The sequence below is a fragment of the Balaenoptera borealis genome, assembly GCF_965194805.1.
Source record: "Balaenoptera borealis genome assembly, chromosome: 3".
NCBI classification, from domain to species: domain Eukaryota; kingdom Metazoa; phylum Chordata; class Mammalia; order Artiodactyla; family Balaenopteridae; genus Balaenoptera; species Balaenoptera borealis.
This window is the reverse complement of record NC_138866.1, coordinates 44,685,301-44,704,351: the sequence shown is the minus strand read 5'-3', so window position 1 is coordinate 44,704,351 and position 19,051 is coordinate 44,685,301. Positions and strand designations below refer to the sequence as shown.

At 34.8% G+C, this 19,051-nt stretch overlaps 1 protein-coding gene across 11 annotated transcripts in view; it reads left to right on the top strand.

The window, feature by feature from the left end:
* KTN1 (kinectin 1) overlaps nt 1-17,994 on the top strand; it is a 117,615-nt gene extending 99,621 nt beyond the window's left edge. For 4 of the 11 annotated variants that reach the window (XM_082386449.1, XM_082386456.1, XM_082386452.1 and 1 more), the window contains 10 exons: nt 1,208-1,288; nt 2,075-2,164; nt 2,284-2,376; nt 3,333-3,404; nt 3,659-3,742; nt 3,908-3,991; nt 6,474-6,557; nt 8,356-8,448; nt 9,493-9,613; nt 17,511-17,994. In XM_082386449.1, the coding sequence (XP_082242575.1) occupies nt 1,208-1,288; nt 2,075-2,164; nt 2,284-2,376; nt 3,333-3,404; nt 3,659-3,742; nt 3,908-3,991; nt 6,474-6,557; nt 8,356-8,448; nt 9,493-9,613; nt 17,511-17,515 (807 nt within the window). In that variant the 3' untranslated portion in view covers nt 17,516-17,994. The remainder of the gene's footprint in view (nt 1-1,207; nt 1,289-2,074; nt 2,165-2,283; nt 2,377-3,332; nt 3,405-3,658; nt 3,743-3,907; nt 3,992-6,473; nt 6,558-8,355; nt 8,449-9,492; nt 9,614-17,510) is intronic. The other 7 variants (XM_082386448.1, XM_082386455.1, XM_082386451.1 and 4 more) reach the window with 4 other exon arrangements.
* The last annotated feature ends 1,057 nt before the right edge of the window (nt 17,995-19,051 follow it).

Below are 19,051 nucleotides of genomic sequence, written 5' to 3'. Positions count from 1 at the left end.
GCCACCAGGGAAGCCCTGAAGTAATTTTTTTTAAGTGTTTTCTATTGCTATTTTGCTAAGAAAATCAGCAGAGGAGTGATCTAAACTATATGACCTGGATTGAAGAGAGGCTTACATACTTTAAGCATCTAAATCTGGATTTAATTTATATTGAATCCCAGTATTTGAAGCTAAGTAGGATTTTAATAGTATCATTTTGTCATCATTCAAATTTATGATGTGAGAATGTAATTTTGTTTTTAAATGAAGAGGCTTTTTTGACTAATATGTACTACGGGGTATTGTACTACAGGGTGATCTCAGCATCCAGTTTTCTTTGTTTTTTATTTGATGGAGTATAGAGAATCCTGATTCAGCCACATAAGTAAAACTTTTAATTAGAGCATTTAATAGAAATTTCATGTGTGTTCTTTTTGTCTTGAATTAAAGTAAACCGAAGACTTAAAAGAGGAATAAGAGGAAATTTGCTTTAAAGTATCTAACAAATACTCTTTATCAGAGTTTAAAATTCAGACAAGAAGCATCAAAAATCTAGGATATTTTTTTCTGAAATTTGGAATAATGACTAAAACTATAATGCCTTGCGTTTGCATCAGCTGACCTTTCAGTACAAATAGAGTTTTTGTTGGTTTTAAACACACAAATGTTTGTGTATTCTTATTTCTCATGATTTAAAAAATGCTTCATAATACATATTTATTTTGAAGTATTTTCACAATCCCTGGAGCACCTTCACAGAATCTGAAATCTTCTGACTAGAGTATCTCAATTGAACTTTTAGTTTATGAACTCAGTTTTTGAGAACTGGTTCACCTGAAAAAAAGTTTTGAAAAATTATTCATTCTAGGCTTTCTCTATCTTAAATATTGAATCTATTAGTCCTAGCACTAGTAAGTGGTAGAGGCTGGTTTGAGCCCAGATCTTCTACCTGTATGTCCAGAATTCAGTTGCACATATCCTAGGACAGGGTAAACAAATTTAGATTTGATTTTGTGGTAGTACATAGGCATATTTTTAGTGTTTATTTTCAAGGCTGGGTCACGTACAACTTATGTAACAATTCTATTCTTCTTTGAAATTTCCAGAGGGATGGTGTTTGTCTATATAGACTTCTTTTATTATCTTCTAATTTGGTTATTTAAAATACTTTATTTATTTCATTTAGGTATTTTTTGAAATTGGTTGTTTTGACTTTTCTTCTCCACAGAGTTATAGTGAATGGTTGCATGGATTTGAAAAGAGGGCAAAAGAATGTGTGGCTGGAACTTCAGGTTCAGAAGAGGTTAAGGTTAGTTCATGAAGTGAAGTATTTATATTTTAAAGAAACATAGAAAAAAGAAGTAAATCAGAATTTTTCTTCATAAGCTTGGGAAAGATAAAGGCTATATTATGAGTAGAATAATGATCTTTTCAGAAAGTATAAGAAGGTGGTTTCATTTTGTGTACATTTTGGTGGAAAAGCTATTAAGTCTTCCTTGTGTTTGATTTGCGTACAAAGCTGATGTTTCTTGTTCCTTTAACTCTTGTTATCTTAGTCATTTCTAAAACTGAATATTTAACTGTCTCTTGCTCTCTTTTTAGCTTGGGTTTAGAAAGTAAAGATCAGTTGATAGGTAGAAACTGACTGGTTTGCTAATGTATCCCCAAATACATTACTTAGGAGTGTTCAGAGCCTAGATGTATTTTTATCCTTGACTACTGAAATTTGGGAGATTAACTTTTTTTGTCTCTCAAGTGGCATGAATAAAACCCTCTTTCCCATGGCATTGTGACCTTACTTCACATTTGGATCTGCTTTGATTTTACTGTCTCACTAAAGAGTGACAAGCCTATTTATTACAAAATTGTGTGATATATTTTGTATTAAACAGACTCTAGGAGTTTTATTAGGAAAATCAAATGACCAAAAAGGTAATTGAACTTCATTGTTACTTAAGAAGGTTGAAATGTAGTGATTAATAATAAAACAGAAACCATTTGTATAATATACCATTAAGTACTGAAACAAATTTGAAGCACAAAACTTTCTAGTAAAACTAAACTAGAGAATTTTTCTTTATTTTATTGTTTGCAGGTTTTAGAGCACAAGCTGAAAGAAGCTGATGAAATGCACACATTGTTACAGCTAGAGTGTGAAAAATACAAATCCGTCCTTGCAGAAACAGTAGGAAATGATTTTTAACCTACATTTTAAAATAATTATTAACATTACTTAGTTGCTTAAATAGTTTATCTTGGTATTAGAACATGAATTTTTCAGAACAACTATACTTTTGTTTATAGGAAGGAATTTTACAGAAACTACAGAGAAGTGTGGAGCAAGAAGAGAATAAATGGAAAGTTAAGGTCGATGAATCACAAAAGACTATTAAACAGGTATTTAAAAAAAGAAGAGCTTAGGGGAAAAAAAATAAAAGGGATGTGTGAACGATTTAAAAAAAAAAAAAAAGCTTAGAGTACTGGTTCTCACGGCGCGGGCCCTGGACGAGCAGCGTCAGCGTCGCGTGGGAACCTGTTAGAGACGCACATTGTTTGGGGCCCCCAAGGCCTACTGAATGTGAAGCTGTGCGGCCAGCAGCCTGTGTTGTAAAGAGCCCCCTAAATGATTCTGATGCCCAGTGACGCTGGAGACTCACTGGTTTAGAGTACAACTAAAGAGTAATGATACAGAATGCAGAGTGCTTTGGAAGTTAAAGAACCACAATGTGATAACATAGGCAAAGAATTTGGTGTTCACAATAAGTTTTAAAACACAGATATGTGACTCATGATATAGTATTCAAGAAAAAGTAAATCCTTCTTCTGTTCATGGGACTTGAATATTATTATGTAGTCTTAGTTTTTCTTCTGTTTACAGTTGTCCCTCCATATCCATCAAGGAATTAGTTCCAGGAGTCTCCACAGATACCAAAATCTGGTATCTTGGATGCTCATATAGAATGGCGTAGTAGTACTTGGGTGTGGTAAAGAGTGCCATCTCTTGCTCACTTGTTTTCCTGGGCTGACCTGTGCAGAATCCAGGGTTGCTGATGGTATTCTATATTAATGCATTTGGGGATTAAGTACAGCTGATTATTGTTAATTACAGTTAATTAACAATTAACTGGACCTAATATAATACCATGCAAATGGGGTAGGTTTTGACCATAGTTTAAATCAAGTTAAATGTGATACTCTAATTTTTAAGATCTTTTAAAATTCAGTTATGGCTTTAAGTGAGATACATTAAAAAAAAACCTCTGAAGTGTCTAATTGATTAAAATTCTACAAGATAGAAAAGCCTCTGTATCCCTGGTGGTTTAACTTGGTCATATAATTATTTCACATTTCAGATGCAATTGTCATTCACATCTTCGGAGCAAGAGCTAGAGCGATTAAGAAGAGAAAGTAAAGATATTGAAAATGTATGTTATCTCACCATTTGACTTATAACCTATGGACTCATTTTTAGCATTAAGGATTGTCTTACAAGCTGTGTTTTAAGATTTCTTTTGTCTTATGATGTGGTTGTTATGCCTTTAAGAATATCTTGGGTAGTGTTTCAGATGGTATAGTTTTATATTCATATAGTTTTCTATTCATAAGTGTCATAACTTTTCATTGTAGGGAAGCCTCTTAAATATGTCTCTTAACTTTTCCTTCTTTGTTGCACCGCTAGCTGAGAAGAGAACGAGAGCATTTGGAAATGGAGCTAGAGAAGGCAGAAATGGAACGATCTACCTATGTTACGGAAGTCAGAGAGGTACTTACAATAGAATTTTTTCAACTTTGCTTCTCAATTTAAGTTAAATTTATAACAGAGTGATAAAATATTTCAGTGTAAGTTGTTTCTGGCAGAGCTTCCAAGTAGCATACAAACATGGGATATCATAAGGAAATCAATCTTAAACTCTAAACTTCATTGCAGCTGAAAGATCTGTTGACTGAATTGCAGAAAAAACTTGATGATTCATATTCTGAAGCAGTAAGACAGAATGAAGAGCTAAATTTGGTAAGAAGCTTGTTCTCCACGGGGTATCAAGTAGGCTCTGAAAACACTTGTGTTGACATGTGGAGAAACCATCCAGACTTTTTCTCCTTGCTAACACCTTTAACTTGGCATTTTTGTAAGTTTAAGATAATCTTCATATTCTGATGACTCAAGATGGTCTGTCTTTTCTTGATTCCTAAGATGATCCTTCTTTTCTTAGCTCCTAACAATGGCATGTTTGGCTTGCAACTCTTTTTCAAAATTTTCTGTGTTTTATAAAACCAAATTTCTTCAACAGCATTATTTTCAGTGAATAAAGAAATGAAACAAACAGACAAAGATTGGCTGAGTTGCAAAGATTCTCTTCTCAGAGTTACCATAGTTAACTGGGCCTCTTATTTTCTAACCTAGAAGGAGATTACTGAAGGTGGAAGATACATATTCTTCATTCAAGGGCAACGATCCAATGTAGCTTCTTATTTTAACTGGCCTTTCTACACATTATAGATAACAAAAAGCTTGTGGAATTCTTTATCATCATCGTATCATTCAGAGCATAATAATCCGAAAACTACAGACTCAAAGTTAGTTAAATGTTGTATAAAGACAGAGTACCCTGTATTCCCATTCTTAAATTTTCTGAAAATTTGCACTGATTGAGACAGGCTTGTTTGTTAGATAAACATGACTATCTTATTGTATGTTTGAAACAGTAATCATTATGTCTATCTGTGACTTTTAAAAATTAAGAATATGATTAGATTTTTAAAAAGTACTTGAATGAACTCTAGTACAATTGCAGTAAGTTAGTTTTCTCCTTACTATAAGTTAACGCTGCCAAGTTTGGAAGTTTCTTTTTAGTACTGCTGTATGTGCCAAAGAAAATTTCTTAACTCAATCATGTTAAGCAGTGTTACAGCAGTGATTTATGGGAATCAATTTTCAGAGTAGAGCTCTCTATGAAATGTACACAGAGTCCCCACCCGGAGAGAGAGAGAGAGAGAGACAGAGACACACACACACACACACACACACACACACACACACGCCCCTTTCTATTTTTGAAATAAAATTTACCTTTATTTTACCATAATTGAATCATTCCCACTGCAGTGTGGGAATGATTCAATTAAGGTTTTATGCATACGTTTGCTATACATTGCACAGATTGTTACTGTGATATGCCACAGCTTTAAGTGATATGCTTATCCTGTAATGTGTTTTTTAAAAAACCACTTCTGCCTACAATTCTTGGAGATTTTACTTTTAACTTTGATGCTTGGTGGCTGACTCCAGTGCAGCATCAAGCCCGCAGGATTATGGTTGAGTCTCCATTCAGTCGGATGCTCTCTTTGTACATTCTGACCCTTTACTTCTGTCAAGAGGTCATTTTGAGTGATATTTAAAATTTTTTTGCCTTGAGTTTGCAGTCTTCATTTTAATCTTCCTGTTTGCTTTTTGCTCAGGGTAACTGTTGCCACATTTTAAGATATATTAAAATAATTTTGTTTGCTTATACATTGTGTGTTCCTGGGCCAAAGGAATAACCTCTCTGATGTGTGAAATCAGAGTTAAGTAAAGGAGCAAGAACTGAAGCATTTGGGATAAATAGAGTTCCCAAAATAAAATTTCCAAGTGGAATGTCCTGCACTAATTCTCTCTACATGTTCGAAATGTCAGTGTCTTATATTTCCCCCTTCTGGGTTTCCAGAACTGTTTGGAATGCTGTGCTGGTGGGTGAGAGACATAATTAACTTGATGAGTTTAATAAGAAAAAGTTATCTTTTGTCAGTGAGTCCATTTCCCTCATTCTTACGTAATGAGAATAGTTACTAAGAGAAGAGTCATTACATATTAGCTCTAGAATTTAATAGAGCTTTATAACTGTTTCAACAAGTTGGTTGAGATGTATATATTAAGACATGTTGGTATAGTTAGGCCAGTGTGGTCTTGCACTCATCTTTCTAGTGACATCTTAAAGGATGAGTGACATTTAAATTTTTGAAGATTTCATTTCACTGGATTTATAATCTTCTGTTCAATGTTTTTTTTTTAAATATCACACAATTGATTCTTCTTAACTGAACTATATAGGTTAAGAAAGCCTTTAAACATTTAAAAACTAGTAAAATTTCTTATGACTTGCCTTTTAATTTGAAATAAATGTGAATGAACTGCCCTATGAATAGTGAATAGTAATACTTTAAAAAAAGTAATCTTCTGGAATTTGATGGTTTTGTTTTTACATTTGCAGTTTTCTACTCTAAACTCTAGTTCGTTTCTGTAGCTTTTCTTATGTTTAGCTTTACAGATTGGAACCTCCACTTCTTAGCTTTTCTGTACATCTGGTGCAGCGTATTGGCTAATCCACTGTGCATAATAACTGTTAGCGATCCCATTCTTTCTCATTCATTCTTCAGTCCTAGAGGTCTCAGCATAATCAAAGAAGGAATCAAAGAAGGATGTGAATTAAGTTAATTGTGGTGTTCCTGTATTTTTACAGTTAAAGAAGCAGTTAAATGAAACACTTTCAAAACTTAGAACTGAACAAAGTGAAAGACAGAAGGTAGCTGGTGACTTGCATAAGGTAAGACACTGTTTGTCCTGAAGATGCCACATCATCATATTATATTGTACCTTGAACCTTAAGTAGACATACTGCTAACCCTGGATTCATTCTTTTGCATCATTACATTAATTTGTTTATAAATTTAAGCTGTTTGTTATACAGTTACATATTTGGAACTAGACTTCTTGGCTTGTTTTTCCATTCTTAATTCGCTTCTTCATTTCATCATATTTATATAATTAATTGCTTTGTAAAGTGTAGATTAAATTTTGAATTCAGTTGATGACTCTTTTAAAATTGGTTACATCTATATATTTTTATTGGGATTTGCTTATATAGTCATTCACAAAGTATGTTTCTTTTGATCTTCGTGAATCTGAAAGAAGTATGTATAGACCTCTGATGTTTCAGAAATTCGTCCCTTTATTTCTTTGTAGAAATATGTTTTTCTTAATCTCATACGTAGATGGGTGATTTTTAGGATTACATTTTTTATTCTTTGCGTTAGGTTGACAAGTTATTTGTAATTCTGTTTTGAGATATTTAATAGTGTAATTCATAAATGCTTTTATCAAAGCTGCTTTAGAGCTAAGATTGTGTTTATAAGAGATCTAGTCATTAGCAAAACAATTAAATTCGCCACTTTTTTAAAGGTTGAAAGAAATATTTCTGTTGGTTCTGTATGATTATATCATAATTGTTATGCAAAAGTCTAGGAATCTGGAGTTGCTTCAGGTTAGTTTGATGTTGTCACCAGTAGATAAAATGTGAACTTAAAAAGTTTCATTAGGTTTGAATCCTACTGCTACCACTTCTGAGCTGTGTGACCATGGGGCAATTATTTGATCTTTGCAAGTCTCAAGTTTATCTTCTATAAAATGGCATTTACAAGGGCTATTTTGTGAATGAAAATAAATTAAGAATGTGAATTATTTAAAAAAAGTTTCAGAGCTCTGACTTAGATATGTGATACATTGTCAAGATTGAGCAATCTAATTTATATTTTGATAACGTGAATGTTTGATCACTGGACAAAATATAAAACTTGCAGTTTTAGCCTAGCAATTTATTTTCTCAGAAGGTACTTTAAGGATATCAAACAGGTGCTCAAAGATATGGATATGCCATGTTATTTGGCATAAAATGGCAACAGTAGTTGAAAGTGAACTGCACCATATCTATGTAATAGAAATACTGTGCAACTCTTAATTGGAAATGCACATAAATATTTATTGACATGTAAAAAGATAAAATGCTTCGTCAAACAGCATGTATGTTAAAAGCCCATATTATAGAACATTTTCTACCAATTTTCTGTTAGGACATATATGCACTAAAGAGGGATCTAGACTAGGAGTCAGCAAACTCACAAACTGTTTTAGGATTTGTGGGCCACCTATAATTTCTTTCATATATTCTGTTTTTTTTGTCGAGCACGACTCTTTAAAAATGTAAAAACCATTCTTAGCTTGTGAGCTCTACAAAAACAGGCTGTGTGTGGCTAGATTTGGCTGACCTCTGATCTAGACTAATGTTAACCTAAATGTCACTGGTTATTTCTGCTTTTAATTTCTTTATACATTTTCTGCATTGTTTGAACTTTAAAATGGTGAGCATGTGTTTTTGTAATCTGGTGGGGGAGAAAGCTATTTGATTTTGGGGAAAAAACTGAACAGGTTGGCTTTACGTTGTATTTTGAGAAGAGCCTTAGTTTTGTGCAATATATAATGAGTGTAAGAAAATCACTCTTTTTTTTCTTGTATATATTTATTTATCAGTTGTATTATTCAGAGGCTCCATATTGCTTTCCTCACAGGCTCAACAGTCACTGGATCTTATCCAGTCAAAAATAGTAAAAGCTGCTGGAGACACTACTGTTATTGAGAATAGTGATGTTTCCCCAGAAACGGTATGCATTTTCTTTTTTTTTTTTTTTTTTTTTTTAAACATCTTTATTGAAGTATAATTGCCTTACAATGGTGTGTTAGCTTCTGCTTTATAACAAAGTTAATCAGTTATACATATACAATATGTTCCCATATCTCTTCCCTCTTGCATCTCCCTCCCTCCCACCCTCCCCATCCCACCCGATATGCATTTTCTTTAGCTCCAAATCTCTGGGCTAATTACCTTGTAAATTATGTGAAGGATAAAAAATGTACAGGATCCATCTCTGCCTTAAAAAAATGCCTTTTTAATGTACTTCTATCAATTATGTTGCATTCTTAACTCAAGGTTGTTTTTTCTTTGAGGTATCTTATCTGAAATGCAGTGTTCTTATTAATGTTTGTTTTCACTTTAGCTTGGTGAGATATTATTATGTTAATGCTTAGGTTTGTGGTGGAAAGTATTATGGTGTACTGCTTAAGAATGTAGACTCTGCTGCTTGTGTTGAATCCTGGTTCTACTATTCAGTAGCTGTGTGACTGACTTAGGGGAAACTCTTTATCCTCTCTGTGCTTTAGTTGCTCCATCTGTAAAAGGCAATGATAATAGTACCTATCTTGTAGGATTGTTGAAGGGAATAAATGAATTACTATATAAAACACTTAGAATAGTGGGTAACACTTAAAACAGTGCCTCAAGTTTAGTAAGAGCTCAATATATGTTAACTGTTATTTTTCTGTTGTTATGAATGTACTCTCCTTTGGTTCCTTGCAGTTTTTTTTCTGGAAGGAGAAATGGATTTATATCTGATATTCATCGATTCTAGATTTTTCCCTTTGTAACCTAGTGACAACATTTATAACATAACTTTCTTTGCTGCAAACTAATTTGCACCACTAGGTAGCAAACACTATTGCTCTATGTGGTTTTTATTGTCAATTTTCATATCATCTTTCAGATTTTTTTTATGTTTGTATTTAAAACAGCAATAAAATATTTTCGGTTTTGGTTGCAAATGCCTTTTTCTTGTGCTCAGAGTTTTTCATCTCTTCCGTCTTCTTTTTAGGAGTCTTCTGAGAAGGAGACAATGTCTGTAAGTCTAAATCGGACTGTAACACAGTTACAGCAGTTACTTCAGGCAGTAAACCAGCAGCTCACAAAGGAGAAAGAACACTATCAGGTATTAGGTAAGAATAACTGAAGTATTACTGTCTGTCTATAGATAATTGACATAGTGTGTGTGTAAATGTATGTATAGTGTGTATTTACTTTAAATATAGGAACTCTTGTTACCCTAGTGGAAATATTCCCTCTTTATCTCTCTTAAAACCTCCAAATGACAGCTTTATAGCTTTCTTGGAGTTTTATTTCCATCTTGTACATATTTTTTGGTCTTGTAGCTTGGAGGAGAAAAAAACATACCTTATCTTTTTTTTTTTTTTTTTTTTTAATATGTAAGTTTCATGAATATAGCATTATACATGTGTACACTGCAAGATGATCACCACCACAAGACTAGTTACCATCTATAACCATACAATTGACTTCCTTTTCCCATTTTGTCCACCCTCCAACTCCCTTCCCCTCTGGTAACTACTAAGCTGTTCTCTTTTATGAGTTTGTTTTTGTTTTTTCTGTTTTGTTTTTTTAGATTCCACATATGAGTGAAATCATATTGTCTTTCTCCATCTGATTTATTTTACTTAGCATCATACCTCCAAGTTCTAACCATGTTGTTGCAAATGGCAGGATTTCCTTCTTTTTTATGGCCAAGTAGTATTTCACTGTGTGTGTGTGTGTGTGTGTGTGTGTGTGTGTGTGTGTGTGTGTGTGTTTGTACACATACATACCACATCTTCTCTATCCGTTCATTCATTGGTGGACACTTAGGTTGTTTCCATATCTTGACTATTGTGAATAATGCTGCAGTGAACGTATCTTTTTGAATTAGTGTTTTCATGTAAAAACCCTTTTTCTTTGTCTCTTTTGACCTTTTTACAGAACAGACTCATAACTTGTTTACCTAGGTTTTGTTCATTGCCATAATGTCTGCAACTGTTTCTTTAGTTTATCCTGATCTTAGTTCTGGTAAAATATCTGTGTGATTTCTTTTTTTTTTAATGACTTGGTAAAATAAAGTGACTATAATGTTTTTACTGAGGTAAGATGCTGAACTGAAAATCAAGTCATCACAGTTTCTTTACACTGGAAGCTGGATTTTATTTAAGTTTGCTGTGGGTAATCAAAGAAATCCATTTTTTAACTCCTGAAGTGAGAGTCTTAACTGAAGATAAACAAACCAAGCTATAAAATTTTATTGCCCATATTACCTGGAAATGCATGTTGATTGATTTGATTCCTGGGTTTTACCTGTTTTAAGAATGACTTAAGTCACAATGCCTTGGGTAATTAGGGTGTTCTGATATGTACTGAATACTTCAGATATTCTTCTTTTGAAGCTGTTTGTTCTATAATAATCGTGGTGTCCTGGGCATGAGTAGGGTGGCCTGTGCAATGCCAGGGGGCAACTCATCACTGAATCGTCCCTTTCAGAACCCAAACTTAAGACTCTTAGGTTATACAAAGGCCTCGGGACAGGTTAGGTGTTCTGGAAAAGTTGGGATGGACCTCCATCTTGATTACAGGGGCATTCTGTCTCACTTTTATAGAACGATTGTCCTCTGGCCTGTCTTAGCATACGCTCTCCTTTAAAATGCTGTTTCAGGTCAGTTACCTCTAAGAAGACTTTTCAAATAAACCCAACTCATTCTTATAACCTGTCAGCAAAAAGAATTATACCTTAATCTTTTATCCTTGGTAAGCTGACCTCTCAGTTGCCTAGAGTTAAATTTCTGCCGCCTTACCAACCTTCCCCAAACTAGAAAATAACCTCGTTTCCTGCTTCCCAGGGCAACTTTCCTGCCCACATCTTCAGTCCTGTTCTCTTCTCTCCACTCACTGCTTCTGTTCAGTCTTGAAAAATGCTCAAATATATTATTTTAACTTTGTACTTTCTTTAGGTTACCACCCTAATTTTTTTACTTCACTGCTTAACAAAGATTCTTAAAAGAAGAAACTATTCTCACAGTCTCTTGCTACTAACTACTCCATCTCCTCTAGAATGGCTTCTCTTTCTGCCATTCTGTTGAAACCGTTTTTGCTGAGGTCATTCATTAATGATTTCCTAATTGCTAGAGCTAATACAGGATCATCTTTTGCATAAAAGATACTGAAAATAGTTGTGAATTATTCTAAATATGGTGAGGTCAGTCCTTAGGCCTCTGTTTTCTAAGGGAAGAGTTTCGCTTCTGAGAACCTAAAAAATTATAAGATGGCCTGTTACCCTTTGCCTTTAGACCTTGTCAGTAGTATCTCTCCAGCATCTCAAGTGTTCTTCAGTATTTTCTTTTTCTTCCCAAACGTGGTCTGAACCATTTTTGCTTGCCTGTTTCCACATTTGCCTTAATCATATTAAATGTGAGACTTACACTGATATTGGTAGTAACACTTTTATTTTTCCAGATTTTTTTCTTCCTAATTTATAAAATTGTAGTGTGTAATTTGTTAAAAGAAATACATATACCCTGGCAACACAGCTAAAACTGAACTGTTGTTTAGCAGGCAGCTCACCTAAGTGATAGATAACTCAGCATTCTTTTGTTAGCTGATGAACTTAATTTCAAATTTGGCAAGTGAAAGGGCGGTTGAGTGGTCATCAGTGTATCATGAAGGATAGATGGATTGTATTAAGCTAGAGGTCCACCAGCACTTGAGAACTCTCTCCTTGCATAGGTTCTACCCAGCATTGACAGTGATAACCCCTCCTTAGGGATCTCTTGGTTCCCACAGCTCTTCTTTATGCCCTTTAAATGTTCGTGTTACCCTCAGGTTTTTAACTTCAGCCATCATTTTTGCTCAGTGTATTCTCCCTCTTGTCAACTCTTTTAAAATTACTACCAGATAATTAAATTGGAAATACAGATTTCTTAATCATCAGAATTTATAGGTTAATGTCTGATGTCAAGAATCTTCATTTTTTCCTTCCCTGCTTTATTTAGGTATACGTTATTACTGTTTTTTGTTTGTTTGTTTGTTTTTTAATTGAAGCATAGTTAATTTACAATGTTTTAGTTTCTGGTGTACAGCAAAGTGATTTAGTTATACACATATACATACATATATATATATTCTTTTTCATATTCTTTTCTATATAGTTTATTACAAGATATTGAATATTCAATATATTGAATATTGAACCTTATTGAATAAGGTTCCCTGTGCTATACAGTAGAACCTTGTTGTTTATCTTGTTTTATATATAGTAGTTTGTATCTGCTAATCTCAACCTCCCAGTTTATCCCTCCCCCAACCCCCTTTCCCCTTTGATAACCATGTTTATTTTCTCTGTCTGTGAGTCTGTTTCTGCTTTGTAAATAAATTCATTTGTGTTATATTCTAGATTCCACATATAAGTGATATCATATGGTATTTGTCTTTCTCTTTCTGACTTCACTTAGTATGATAATCTCTAGTTGCATCCATGTTGCTGCAAATGGCATTATTTCATTCTTTTTTATGGCCGAGTAATATTCCATTGTATGTATATACTATGTCTTCTTGTTGATGGACACTTAGGTTGCTTACATGTCTTGGCTCTTGTAAATAGTGCTGCTATGAACATTGGGGTGCATGTATAGTTTTTAATTAGAGTTTTCTTCAGCTGTATGACCAGGAGTGGGATTGCTGGGTCATATGGTAGCTCTATTTTTAGTTTTTTGAAGAACCTCCATACTGTTTTCCATAGTGGCTGCACCAATTTACCTTCCCACCAGGAATCTTACTTCTTTTTAGTATATACTACAAGTGCATATGAATTGTTTAAGATAATGCTGTACATTTTCAGTACGAGAAAAGCTATTCTTAAAAGACAAAAATGAGAGAGATGATGTACAGTAATTTAGTTTTCAAAATCCTAATACACAGAACTTAGCCTTTCTTTGAGTTGTAGGGGCATTTGTCTTGTGCCCTTAATTTGTAAAACATTAACCCTTCTTTTCTTCTGGAAGTCTTCCTGCTCATCTGCTATCCTTCTCTCCCCACCCCTGCCACCTCACCAAGCAGAAGGCTGTCATCCGCCCACCCCCCTTTGAATTAAGGTAATTTTTTTTGTAGCTTTGGACCGTTAACACTAGTATTTTGTAGAATACTTTTTTGTTTCCAGATATCTACTTTTTCTTGTGTTTCATATCTGCCTGGCTTCTAAGTGTTCCAAGTGTATGTCCGACTATATCAGAAAACTTTATCACCCCATGTCTTAGTCTGTTTGGGCTGCTATAACAAAAACCCCATACACTGGGTGGCTTAAGCAGCAGACATTTATTTTTCACAGTTCTGGAGGCTGGGGAGTCTTAAGATGAAGGCACCGGTAGGTTCTGTCAGGTGAGACCCACTTCCTGGTTTAAAGATGGCCATCTTCTTGCTGTGTCCTCACATGGCAAAAGGGGCAAGGGAGCTCTCTGGGGTCCTTTTTAAAAGGGCACTAATCCCATTCATGACAGTGGAATCTCCTAAAGGCCCCACTTCCAAATACCATTACATGGGGATTAGAATCTCAACATAGGAATTTCGGGGGATGGAGGGGACACAAACATTCAGACTATAACACCCAGGATCCTTTACCTTGGAACCTGTTTGTGGAATCATGTGGAGGGAGGCTGATGATTTTAACAGCTGACACTTCATGAATGTGCCTCTAAGAATGAACATGCTTCTAACATATGGTCATTCATTTAAATTTTCACAACAACCCAGTGTGGTAGATAGGTAGGGATGATGATGATGATGATTATTATTATTAATATTATTACTTATTTTTTTATCTGCATTTTACAACAGACCCAAAGAAGTTCTGTAAGTTGCCCAAAGTCACACAGCTAGTAACTGGGTGAGCTGGGATTTAAATTAAGGTAGTCTGGGCCTAGGCCCTGTGGTCTTAATCTGTACTTTTCTTCTCCCTAATTCAAGCACTGTGTGCTCTGATCCTTGTCACTGCTTTCTTTTCTCCTCATTCTGTCTAATCCTCTGTTGCCAGCTTCTTATAGTTTCTTCCTTCAGTTCTGGCTTTTTCCTAAAGTTCGTAATTTGGTTTGTCAATATTGAATTGGAGAGGCTCTTGATGTTATCCAGGAAAAACTGAGGTGAAATTTTGTGTATGTGTTTTGTATATATGTGTCCTCCTTACTCCCTTTAACAAATAGATTCTTTCATGATACAGTTTTCTCTTGTTTCTGAAAGGAAAAAGTTCTTTTTTGGTGCTGTTGGAGTGTAAGAGTTAATGTTTCAGACAAAAACTAACTTTTATTTCTACACTTTACACTTGACTCTCATATGGATCAGGTTTTCATTTTCTGTAATGTGTTTACACAGCACTTCTTAGTTTAATGTACCAGTGGGCTATGTAGACTTTCTGATCAGCTGTTAATCTTGTTTTAATTAGAGAACATGATAGCCAGTGATAACTTTGCTTTTTAACTTTCTAATTGCTTCTTTTCCCCTCAACTTTTTAATTTTGAAAATTTTCACACTTAATGAAAAGCTGAAAGGATATATAACACTGACACCCTTCAGCTACTTCATCTCTTTGTGTATACATATTTTGTTGATGTCAACACATTTGAAAGTAACTTTCAGATAATATGACATTTTACCCCTAAGCACTTAAGTATGCATCTCTTAAGAACAAAGACATTCTCTTAGAAATCCATAGTATCACTGTCACATCCAAAAAGACCAAAACAGTAGCTCTATAATATCAGCCATTTTAAAGCCCATATTTGTGTCCCCACTTATACCCGAAATATCTTTTTAGCTATTTTTTCCAAACCAAGATCCAGTCAGAGTTCACATGTTGCATAGTTAAGTCCTTTTAGTCTCTCTTTTTTTTTTTTTTTTAAACATCTTTATTGAAGTATAATTGCCTTACAATGGTGTGTTAGCTTCTGCTTTATAACAAAGTGAATCAGTTATACATATACAATATGTTCCCATTTCTCTTCCCTCTTGCATCTCCCTCCCTCCCACCCTCCCCATCCCACCCCTCTAGGTGGTCACAAAGCACCCAGCTGATATCCCTGTGCTATGCGGCTGCTTCCCACTAGCTATCTATTTTACATTTGGTAGTGTATATATGTCCATGACACTCTCTTACCCTGTCACATCTCACCCCACCCCCTCCCCATATCCTCAAGTCCATTCTCTAGTAGGTCTGTGTCTTTATTCCCGTCTTGCCACTAGGTTCTTCATGGCCTTTTTTTTTTTTTTTTCCCTTAGATTCCGTATATATGTGTTAGCATACTGTATTTGTTTTTCTCTTTCTGACTTACTTCACTCTGTATGACAGACTCTAACTCCATCCACCTCATTACAAATACCTCCATTTCATTTCTTTTTATGGCTGAGTAATATTCCATTGTATATATGTGCCACATCTTCTTTATCCATTCATCTGTCGATGGACATTTAGGTTGCTTCCATGTCCTGGCTATTGTAAATAGAGCTGCAATGAACATTTTGGTACATGACTCTTTTTGACCTATGGTTTTCTCAGGGTATATGCCCAGTAGTGGGATTGCTGGGTCGTATGGTAATTCTATTTGTAGTTTTTTAAGGAACCTCCATACTGTTCTCCATAGTGGCTGTATCAATTTACATTCCCACCAACAGTGCAAGAGTGTTCCCTTTCCTCCACACCCTCTCCAGCATTTATTGTTTCTAGATTTTTTGATGATGGCCATTCTGACCGGTGTGAGATGATATCTCATTGTAGTTTTGATTTGCATTTCTCTAATGATTAATGATGTTGAGCATTCTTTCATGTGTCTGTAGGCCATCTGTATATCTTCTTTGGAGAAATGTCTATTTAGGTCTTCGGCCCATTTTTGGATTGGGTTGTTCGTTTTTTTGTTATTGAGCTGCATGAGCTGCTTGTAAATCTTGGAGATTAATCCTTTGTCAGTTGCTTCATTTGCAAATATTTTCTCCCATTCTGATGGTTGTCTTTTGGTCTTGTTCATGGTTTCCTTTGCTGTGCAAAAGCTTTTAAGTTTCATTAGGTCCCATTTGTTTATTTGTGTTCTTATTTCCATTTTTCTGGGAGCTGGGTCAAAAAGAATCTTACTGTGATGTATGTCATAGAGTGTTCTGCCTATGTTTTCCTCTAAGAGTTTGGTAGTGTCTGGCCTTACACTTAGGTCTTTAATCCATTTTGAGTTTATTTTTGTGCATGGTGTCAGGGAGTGTTCTAATTTCATACTTTTACATGTACCTGTCCAATTTTCCCAGCACCACTTATTGAAGAGGCTGTCTTTTCTCCACTGTATATGCTTGCCTCCTTTATCAAAGATAAGGTGACCATATGTGTGTGGGTTTATCTCTGGGCTTTCTATCCTGTTCCATTGATCTATATTTCTGTTTTTGTGCCAGTACCAAACTGTCTTGATTACTGAAGCTTTGTAATATAGTCTGAAGTCAGGGAGCCTGATTCCCCCAGCTCCATTTTTTGTTCTCAAGATTGCTTTGGCTATTCCTTTTAGTCTCTTTAATGGCTTTTGAAGTTTAATTTCTTTAGTCATTTTATCTGACTTGGAAAGCTTCAAAAGACCTTAGAAAACCTCTGTCTGAAACTTATTTATTCGCCGGTGGAGAGTTGTAAATTTCGGTTTCTTTCCAGTGCTGCTCACTCACCTTATTAGCTTTACAGTCTCTTGAGTAGAACAGTGACACAAATGGATTCCCAGTGTTGTTCTCTTAAATGTTTTCTAAATAGGATTTTAAAATCCCTATATTATTCTCAGTTTGGTCTGAGATTTTGGTTCACATATTTAAAAATCCACCTAAAAGCTCCTTCTGAATCCTGAGATTTTTCTCTTATTTTTGATTACCATTAGTATTAATTGTTCTGATCTTAGTTGAAAAGGCAATGCTAGATCAAATGGCATATGTACTTCTGGTATTTGACAGATGTCTTCTGATTGCCTTTTGTTTCTTTGTTTTAAAATGAATTTGTTTCTTTCTGATCTTTTACAGAGTGAAGTAATTGGGAAACTGTTCATTCAAGGATAACAGAAGGCATTGTATTATATTTTGCCAAATTAAAGCCTTATTTATGTTTTCACCCTTTCTACTTTGTCAGAAACACTGAACAGAGTTTTGTCTTTTCTAATCCTTGTTAGACTACTGATTTAAAGAGAGAGAAAAAAAAGCCAACTCTGTAGACACCTTCAGAGTTTAGTTTTATAATAAAAACTGTTTGAATAATTAGACCTTTACATTCCTGAAAATAAAATAAACATGTAATCTTTTATCTTATTTTGCTCAATAAAATTGTTCAGAAGATCAAAAGTGGTAAAGACAATGTAAAATTTAACATTTTAATACTGATGTTGTACACTGTTTTACTTAACATTTTGGGGAGCAACTGCCTCTGACTTCAACTCAAGAAAACACTTTTTGTTGCTAATGTAATCGGTTTTTGTAATGTCAGCAAATAAAGGGATGCTTATTATTCAAACTGGTTTTGATTTTCGTTGAGCTTTAACAGATTTCATTAGCACTTAGATCAGCATAATTTAGAACACAATCATTAATTGCAACTTCAGACAGGGTAGGTTTGTTGCTTGTACACCTTCTCTAACTAGAGCTCTGGGTCTTCTCTGTGGTTCTGTGCAATGTAAACTGTGTCCTGAAGTACTGTGGGTTACAGAAAGGATGGGGCAAGTATTTAGGGTTTCCGACCTACCACCCCTGCTTCAGGTAGAAGAGCTCTACTTTATTTTTACTATTACTATTATTATTTTAAGTAATGATTAACTTTTTTGTTTTCTTCTTATCAGACACTTTTACACAGTTTACATATGTTGTCTTTTTTGTTGTTTGAACATGTTGATAACATATGTTATCTTTTTTTCTTTTTTCTTTTTTAATAATTGGCTGGGAACACTGAGCGCTCAGATGCTAAATAACCATTGACAAATGTCTTATGCCATTGAGTATTAAAGTACCTGCTATGCCATACGGTGGCCTCCTTGCTGTTTCAGCCATGCTTCTACCACGGGGCCTTTCCACTTTCTGTTCTTTATGCTACAGCTCTCTTCTCTTGGGTGTCAGTCTTGGCTGATTCCCTCACCATCATGAAATCTGCTTAAATGTCACCTTTTTCATCAGGTCTTGACTACCCAGTATTCCCCCTGCCTTCCTATCCCCCTACCTGTCTTGGTCTATAACATTAACAGTCCTCCAGTATATACTTGGTCATTCCCTATACTCCTCCCTACCAGAGAGTAAGCTCCAGGAGGGCAGGAATCATCTCTTTTGTTCCTTGCTTTATCCCCAGCCCTGAGAAAGTAGCTGACACTTAATTGTGCTCAAATATTTAAATGAATGAATGAATGGATGAAATTCATTTTTATTTTTTATTTATGTTTTTGGACACACTGCATGGCTTGTGGGATCTTAGTTCCCCTACCAGGGATCGAACCCGGGCCTGGCAGTGAAAGTGCCACGCCCTTACCTCCGCACCACCAGGGAATTCCCGAAATTCATTTTTATACCTTGAGGATTATCTAAAG